At 47.4% G+C, this 7,875-nt stretch overlaps 4 protein-coding genes across 4 annotated transcripts; 2 read left to right on the top strand and 2 right to left on the bottom strand.

Moving 5' to 3' along the window:
• Positions 1-502: 502 nt before the first annotated feature.
• On the top strand, positions 503-1,266 carry EV420DRAFT_1654590 (uncharacterized protein; the record flags this gene model as incomplete). Its single annotated transcript, XM_060478818.1, has 4 exons — positions 503-577; positions 617-687; positions 737-814; positions 870-1,266. The coding sequence occupies 4 exons, from the start codon at positions 503-505 to the stop codon at positions 1,264-1,266; spliced, it is 621 nt and encodes a 206-aa protein (XP_060321542.1).
• Positions 1,258-2,310, bottom strand: EV420DRAFT_527079 (uncharacterized protein). The gene is made up of 2 exons (XM_060482481.1): positions 1,508-2,310; positions 1,258-1,456 (listed from the first exon to the last, which is right to left on the bottom strand). Exon 1 carries the CDS (start codon positions 2,197-2,199, stop codon positions 1,510-1,512), a length of 690 nt encoding a protein of 229 aa, XP_060321541.1. The 5' UTR covers positions 2,200-2,310; the 3' UTR covers positions 1,258-1,456; positions 1,508-1,509.
• Positions 2,311-3,206: 896 nt separating this feature from the next.
• Positions 3,207-4,577, top strand: EV420DRAFT_527057 (uncharacterized protein). The gene is made up of 4 exons (XM_060482479.1): positions 3,207-3,618; positions 3,670-3,741; positions 3,800-3,874; positions 3,930-4,577. Exons 1-4 carry the CDS (start codon positions 3,503-3,505, stop codon positions 4,324-4,326), a joined length of 660 nt encoding a protein of 219 aa, XP_060321540.1. The 5' UTR covers positions 3,207-3,502; the 3' UTR covers positions 4,327-4,577.
• Positions 4,578-4,787: 210 nt separating this feature from the next.
• EV420DRAFT_527060 (uncharacterized protein) lies at positions 4,788-7,305 on the bottom strand. The gene is made up of 11 exons (XM_060482480.1): positions 6,918-7,305; positions 6,733-6,861; positions 6,525-6,685; positions 6,430-6,467; positions 6,256-6,360; positions 6,004-6,201; positions 5,695-5,952; positions 5,604-5,642; positions 5,533-5,544; positions 5,032-5,483; positions 4,788-4,973 (listed from the first exon to the last, which is right to left on the bottom strand). Exons 1-11 carry the CDS (start codon positions 7,039-7,041, stop codon positions 4,837-4,839), a joined length of 1,653 nt encoding a protein of 550 aa, XP_060321539.1. The 5' UTR covers positions 7,042-7,305; the 3' UTR covers positions 4,788-4,836.
• Between the last annotated feature and the right edge of the window lie 570 nt (positions 7,306-7,875).

The raw sequence follows: 7,875 nt of genomic DNA, 5'->3' as shown, positions 1-7,875 counted from the left end.
CGGAGAATTACCGGTATGCTCTGGAGGTGCCGACATGCGCAGAGCTAGGTCAACCAGCGAAGGCGTAACCATCTTGTTCATACTATACAGAATCTCCTGTGGTTGCAGTGCAAGTCGGTCTGCAGAGTTTCCTGGCTCTACAGGGTAGTTACAGTCTGTATACCTCAATGACATGTACTCTGCATACTGCAGCGCAGTTTAGGGGGCCCGGAGTCTACAGAGTGGAAAGGTTACACACTGCGCTCTGCATACTCGAGGTTGGTCTGCATACCGGATCGCACTGTGCTTACAGGGACACTTTGCAGAGTTTGGACGATACAGCCTCCGTGCAAGGTCTCAGTCTGTTAATTGTTTGCCCTTTTATAGCCGGACAAAAGTGCAATGTGTGCATTGTCGTATCCCAAGACTCGGGATACGAGAACGTGTGCATTCCCCTACTCGTTTCCAGGAGTATTTATTGCGGCTATTTTCCCCAGGCAAGAGCATTCTTTCTCCCACTCAAATGGATACTAGTGAGGAGCGTCGAGCCGCACATAATGCTAGCAGTCGTCGCAGCTACATGAAGTATAATGCTCTTGTGTATATTGTCACCCCGCTGACGCCCTTGTTTGTATAGACACCGCGACTGATCAACCAAAAACGACGGGACGCTTATAGACAGAAGAAGGATAAAAGAAATGGGAAGAGGTACGTCAAGTTACATCCTCTAAGGTGTCTCTTCTTACCAAATTCCTAGTCTCAAGCCGTTGGACGATCAGCAAGGAGCACACCCGGTCATTGAGACTGATTTGAATAGCGCTTACCCGCACGCCCAGTATGTTTTTTCCTTCTCAGGAGTGTCCTCTATGAACACATTGTATGTTTTACAGGCGCTGTGCACCACTGACTGAAGCGATGGACCACATTATTCGCATCTCCTCAAGCTTCACGATACTTACGCTGGGCTCGTCGGAACGCTACGCTGACACCCTCTATCAGGAGTATCAGCGAAGTATCACTTTAGATCGCCCCGAAGGCTATCTCAGTCTCCTGGTAAATGCGGTTCTGCAGGTATCTTTTTTCGAGCAGTCCCTGCTGGAGCAAGAACGCATTATTTTGAATTCCGTCGGTACCGGGAACGAGATGGGGAGGCTTCGTGTGGTATTGGATCCAGTTCGAATGTTGGCGGGCTGGTTGGAAGAAATACTTTTCACCGCGATGATCAGTCCTGCCAATTTGAGGGGGAAATATCTTCGTAGAGAGCTTGCTTTTCTGAAATATGAATGAGGAAGGGGCGTGTATTTCTTGAATCACTAACAGACACTTTCCCTTTCTCCGTTACTCTAATCTGTCCGATCTGTCGTATGCGACGCGTCCAACCGTACGGGTCAATCGATTTCAATTTGCCATATGCCTTCCGACCACGGTCCATAAGACAGGCTAGTTCGCTTTCCTGCGCATTTCCTAGGCCCGTCTGCTGCAGGTCCTTCACTAAGATAATAGTTCATATGTATGATTTGGTCCATACCTTCAAAAGATAAATTCTGCATCCGGAATCTTGCCGTCGCATAACTGGATGTGAATAGAAGGTTCTCCTTTCACATTCACAAACCGCCTCCAGTCCGGTTTGGGTCGTATGAGCACTAAATCCCTTTGCGTAATTTCACCTAAATTGGGAAGCAACATTGCAAGAGATCTGTCAAGAGAGAGAAACAACACACACATCCTAAGATATACGTCGACTTTGTTTTTGGACGAGAACATCAGATTAAAGATGGGAACGTGCGCTTTGCGGCCGACCCGCTCTTTCCCAGGTCCAGTATCGAACTCCTTGAGCATCTCACGGATATGCATCTTCGCATCGCCAGAATCTGGACCCAATCGGGATTCAAGGTCTTTCCAGACATCTTCTTGCTTGAAAACTCCGATTCTTGTGGACCTGAACTTGTCGAGCGGATTCTTTGCGGACGGGACGTGCTCGACTTCCTGATATATGATGTGTGTTCGGCCTCGTGAGGTATCGCGCACTAGTCCAAGAGCCGGCACCAAACACTCTGTCGTATCCGGCCTAGTATTCGTCTTTGTAACCTGTCCAGTCTCGGAGTAGCTGGGCGGTGGGAGCACTGATCTTCTCAAGTTCTGCCATTCTCTTGACATGTACAGCAGCATCTCTGAAATCGTCAATAACAGGATATCTAATGATCGAGCCGACATGTTCATCTGCAGTATTTCCTGTATGATTCAAAGTTTCTATGAGCACCTTCACAAAGTAAGTGCGATGGAAGATATTCTTGTGGTAGGGCCAATTCATTTTCTGGCATTCTTTGGAACTTGAATCGATTATTTCAGCATTGAGTAACCAGGAAGGGAACGAGAGCTATCACTGACCAGTAAAATGTACGCTGGCACTGCAAGCATTTCGACAATTTCACTTGGGGTTCGAGGATGAGGTCAGATGGTAGTAGAACCAGTATCCCACATCAGTCCAAAAGCCGTCCGGTCCAAATGACTGAAAGGCAATCCCTTCGGGCTGCGAAGCTGGGACTATGTTGGCATTGTACTAAGGCATAAACCCGCCGACATTTCCATCACGTTGACTCTGACGAGAATTTGATTATTAACGGTTGCCCTAAAAATAACCAAACAGGAATTCGGTGTTACTTGTAGTCCCTTTTTTTGCACTTACTTACAGTCAGAGTTTGGGCGAGAACACAATATTCGTACGCATTGCTACCGTGACGGAGAAGTTAGAGCTGAACAGGTGAAGCCCCCAAGCCTGCCCTAAATGCCACGTGGCCTCGGCATGCGGCTCTCGCTCCGACACTGTCCAACACTGTCACCTTTTCCGGAATCCCGTTCGAGGAATGTCAGTGCACACCTAAATCGAGGGTCCTCAAAGAGCAGCACTGGGCAGTCTAAATGAAGAAGCATGATCACTGTGTAGCTGCGGTACACTGAATGCTTTGACAAACATATCACTATCTTTCACTCTCTTACTTCTCGAGCCTGCTCTCCCGATACCCTCTCTTTGTGCCCTTTACTGTTTATCTGTGCGACTGTCTTTGCTTTGCTTTCTTTCCTCGTGTTTGTGACTTTCAGTGGAACACAAGGAACACATCTACATTTCGAGACTGTGAACGACGTCTCTGGCAGTAGTAATCACATACACTCGGCCCTTGGCCCTGCCAACCAGTGGCAGGCGTGCCGTGTGCTGGTGCTCAATGACCTCCTGGCTGCTGGGCACGAAAACGGTCCCTTCCAGACGTAATATGGTTTAGTATTCGCTTTAAGGTGGTTGAAGGGATTCCTATTGGTTGTTCTCTAGTAGCACTGGCGTGCGAAGAGCTAGACTATGTCAGAGCACAGCCGGAGAACTGTACGTCGTGGCTTGCATTGTGATCCGCTGTTCGGCCTTTTACATAAAAGGGCCGCACAATCAGAGATAATGGACATTGAATTGAATTCCATCGCGTCCAGTAAAATCCAATTTTTACAGTAAGTAAATATTTTGTCTGACCGTTTCATGGGTATTTATTGCGACTCTCGGTCACGCAAGACTTTACTGTCCCCCACTCAAATGGACACTGCTGAAGAACGTCGAGCCGCGCATAACGCTAGTAGTCGTCGCAGCTATGCGAAGTACAGTTGTTTTTACGTGTGTTGTCACCCCACTGATGCTTTTGTGTGTAGGCACCGCGACTCGATCAACCAAAGACGACGAGACATCTATAAACAGAAGAAGGGCCAAAGAAACGGAAGCAGGCACGTCAATTCTTTCAATTCTTTCTCTATGATGTCACGCTCTTACCAAATCCCCTAGTCTCGAACCGCTGGACGGTCGACAAGGGGCACGCCCCATTGAAATTGAAGTCAACAGCGGTCAGCCACACACCCAGTACGTCCTTCCCTCTCAAAAAGTGACATCTATAAACGCGTTCTATGCTTTACAGGCGCTCTGCAACGCTGACTGAAGCAATGGACCAGATTATTCGCCTCTCCGCAAGATTCGGGATACTTACACTGGGTTCACCGCGACGCCACGCCGACATCATCTATCGGGAGTATCAACGAAGTGTCACTGTTCATCGCCCCCAAGGCTTCCGCAGTCTCCTGGACGAAGCAGTTCTTGAAATGTCTTCCCTCGAGCAGTCTCTGCTGGAGCAGAATCGCGTTATTTTGAATTCCGCCAGTAGTGGGAATGAGATGGAGAAGCTTCACGCGGTACTGGATCCAGTCCGAATGTTGGTGGGCTGGTTGGAAGAAATACATTTCGAGGCTATGATCAGTCCTGTCAATCTGAGGGCAAAGTATCTTCGTAGAGAGCTCGCTTTTCTGAAATATGATTGAGGAAGCGGCATGGATTTCTTGAATTACTAATAGGCACCTCTCCCTCTCTTCGTTATTCTAGTCTGTGTCTGTTGTATGCGACGAGTCCAGCCATACAAGCCAATCAATTCAAGTTTGGCATACGTCTTCCATGGCCCCTCAGACTGTAGTTCGCTCTCCTGCTTATTTCGTAGACCTGTCTGCTTGCAAGTCCTTCACTAAGATGACGTTCTAGCCATCCAACGATCCTATGATTACGCCTCTTCTACATTGTCTTCGGAATCTGTCATTAAATAGCAACAGAGTACAGGATGTGGTACTATTACATTTTTTTTGAAACTTTCCTCCGACTTCCACAATGACTACCATTTACTAGTACTCATCGGCACCTGGGAGCATACACATACTCATCAGTGTCATAGTCGAGTCGCCAACAGTATTATTACCTCTTCCTTGGCTTCATGTTGTACACTTTGCGTATCAACGTTAACCACTTGTGTATAGCCGACAATTAGAATTTGACTCACACCTTCAAAAGATGAATTCTGCATCCGGATTCTTGCCGCCACGTAACTTGAACTGAGTGGGAGGTTCCCCTTCTACGTTGATATCCCGTCTCCAGTCCGTTCTGCGTTGCATCAATACTAGCTCCTTTCGCGAAATCATACCTAAAATTGGAAAGCAACATTGCAAAGAGATCCTTTAAGAGAGAGAGAGAAAACGCACCCATTCTGAGATATGCCTGGCCATCGCTGCGCTTGGCCGAGAACACTAAATTAAATATAGGAATAAGCGTTTGGCTGCCGATCTGCTCTTGCATAGGTCTCTGATCAAACGCCTCGAGCATATCGCGGATGTGCATCTTTGCCTCGCCTGGATCTAGGCGTAATATGGACCCAACGTCTTTCCAAGCATCTTCTTGTTTGAAAACTCCGACTCTGGTGGTTCTGAACCTGTCGAGACGACTTTTCATGGACGGGACATATTCGACTTCCTGAAGTACGATATGTGTCCGGCCTCGTGATTCATCGCGTGCCAGTCCTAGAGCGTGTGCGAAGCACTCTATCATCCCAGGCATAATATTATCTCGGATATCCATCCAGTCTCGGTATTGTTGTGCCGCAGAAGCACTAATTTTCTCGAATTCTGCTATTTTCTTCGTCTGCTCAGCAGCATCTCTGAAAGCGTCATTAACATCATATCTAGGGATCAAGCTGATGCATTCACTTGCAGTATTTCCTGTATCATTCAAGGACGGCGTGAGAACCTTTATAAAACAAGTATCATAAAAGATATACTTGTGGTAGCGCCAGTTCATTTTCTGGCATTCTTTGGAACTGAATCCATGGTTCAGAATTACGTGTTCTGGAAGAAACGACTATCACCTACCAGTACAGCGTATGGTGGCATTGCAGGCATTTCAACAATTTCACTTGCGGTTCACGAGCACCGCAGTTTTGGCAGTACCTCGCGTGACGCATTACCGTTTTCAAAGTTGCCTTCCTATGATCCAGCCACTTAAATCCGCCAAGGCCCGTGAAAACCGGATCCACAGTTGGACCAATGTCGGTAGTGAACATTCCTACCAGAATGTCGTTTTTAAATTTATGTGGATACTTCTTGAACCATCTGACTAGCCATGCTTCCCTAAAAGACTTATTAGATGACATCACCGAGAGACACAAGCGCTCAACATACAGTTTCTGTGCTTCGTCGTCTTCCCCAAGTCTCCGAAGTACACGGGCAAGATACACCTTTGCATGGACGTGATGCGCAATAGTTCCAGAGCCGGCGTCGAATGTTATATCCTGGATAATACGTGATAAAGCTGTCTTTGCTTCAACGTCGTCTATCCTGGCGCGCGCGAGGCATATAGCATGCGAAATGTATAGCCCTCTTTCACAAAACAGTCAATATGGAGGCGATGCAGCTATGTTTCCGGTTACGCACGGGCTTGTATGGAAGATATCGGACTCTCCGCCGTGCTCCTTGACTGTCTCCATAGAACATCGAACATGGTACAGAGCTTCCAGTGGTAGGTTAATTTGCGGGTGGCTAGAATTTCATTGCCAAGTAATCAGAGCTTGATTCAGAGATGAAGTGCTATGCTAAATAAACACTCACAGAAGGTATTCGGCAATCTTGGATCGACAAATTTTAAGCTACATAATCCACAATCAGACTCGGAGAAATTTGCATTCTGTAGTGGAACTATTCACCATATAGTACCGTCCTTTCTTTGCTGGTATAGGAGTATCTTTTCCGCACCTACGCTCCACGCATTTGGTGAATGGCTTCAGTTGCTCATCTGACCCTTCTAGAAGGCCACGAATCCACCATTCGAGAGACCAGATACACTGCGGTAAAATGTCTTCTGGGACTGTACAAATAAGATGCATATATATATGGAAGTGCAGCGAAACTTACTATCATCGACAGAGCAGAAATAGCTGAACTCAAAAAGCCGAGGAAGCTTGTATCTGTACCACAATCCCGGTGGGAGAGAGTCTATAGTCTCGCCTCGCTGCGGTATCGGAGCCCGTGCGAGTTGGATAACTGTTCATTGTCACAGGTCAGAACAAGATGCACAGCTATCAGATAACGCAATCCACCTTCAGCAGCTTGGCTCCGAACCAAAGATAGATCAGGCATCCTGTAATCCCTCGGAAGTGTGATCATGTCTCCTAAATACGCTCGTGGGGCGCTTTGAAAGGCAGAGACTATCGCTGGGTCCATCGCGTGAGCAATCAAGATGATTGTTTGCGATTCGGATGGGAAACAGGGTAGGCTGGTGGATCAATCGGTCCGGGAGTCGCCATATGGTCAGATGCGGAATCAGTATTCCACGATCCAAAAGTCATCTGCTCCAAACATCTGGAAGGCAATCAGAAATGGTGCGAAGCTGGGATCGTGTTAACATTGCGACAACTCGCAAATTCCCTGACATTTCTTTCGCGTCGATTTCGTGGGTACCGATGGCGGTGCATTTTTGAACGTATGATCGGCCCGATTTTTCCGCGGCCACGTGCATGGCATGTGACCGCAGTCTTCTACTCCGGTAGCTTCCGGCGGTGCTTAGCAGTACCTTTCTTCTCGATGATACGTTCATTCGATGCCATAATTACGATTCGAACTAACTATGAAACGGAATTCACAGCGGCTCCCAGCACTACATGGTGGGTTCAATTCCCTACCTTTTTCTTGGTTTCTTAGCATCGCCATAGCAGAGGACGACTGCTATATGCTTGGCTGTGAAGATTACGATGTTTGAGCTGACGCTGTTCAATGGTGACAGCAAACGGAATTCGTGAAGGCAACCAGTTTGATAGATACAGACATAGACTGCCCCAGTGCATTCAAGAGTACGAACGGCAGGGGATAGACGAGTTGCCGGATGGTTCGTGCTAAGCTTTTCTAAGATATGAGTGAAAAAGGGACGTTTATTCCTTGAATTAATAACAGACACCTTTACTTCTGTTACGCCAGCTTGTTCTTGTCGTGTGTGACGCGCCAACTGTGCGGGTCTATCGGTTTCCGTCTGCCATACGCCCTCCAATGAGTCGATGATCT

This window comes from Desarmillaria tabescens (assembly GCF_030435595.1).
Source record: "Desarmillaria tabescens strain CCBAS 213 chromosome Unknown EV420scaffold_221, whole genome shotgun sequence".
Taxonomy (NCBI): Eukaryota; Fungi; Basidiomycota; class Agaricomycetes; order Agaricales; family Physalacriaceae; genus Desarmillaria; species Desarmillaria tabescens.
This window is presented reverse-complemented; position numbering and strand designations above follow the sequence as displayed.

Excerpts from the sequence above, each read along its gene's own strand:
- EV420DRAFT_527057 (XM_060482479.1), top strand. The coding sequence starts at position 3,503 with ATGGGTATTTATTGCGACTCTCGGTCACGCAAGACTTTACTGTCCCCC. Across the intron at positions 3,742-3,799 it reads GGCCAAAGAAACGGAAGCAG|TCTCGAACCGCTGGACGGTC; the intron begins GCACGTCAATTC and ends CAAATCCCCTAG. Across the intron at positions 3,875-3,929 it reads AGCGGTCAGCCACACACCCA|GCGCTCTGCAACGCTGACTG; the intron begins GTACGTCCTTCC and ends TATGCTTTACAG.
- EV420DRAFT_527060 (XM_060482480.1), bottom strand. The coding sequence starts at position 7,041 with ATGGACCCAGCGATAGTCTCTGCCTTTCAAAGCGCCCCACGAGCGTAT. Across the intron at positions 6,361-6,429 it reads AAGATTGCCGAATACCTTCT|CCACCCGCAAATTAACCTAC; the intron begins GTGAGTGTTTAT and ends ATGAAATTCTAG. Across the intron at positions 5,643-5,694 it reads TGCCACCATACGCTGTACTG|TTCCAAAGAATGCCAGAAAA; the intron begins GTAGGTGATAGT and ends CCATGGATTCAG.
- EV420DRAFT_527079 (XM_060482481.1), bottom strand. The coding sequence starts at position 2,199 with ATGAACATGTCGGCTCGATCATTAGATATCCTGTTATTGACGATTTCA.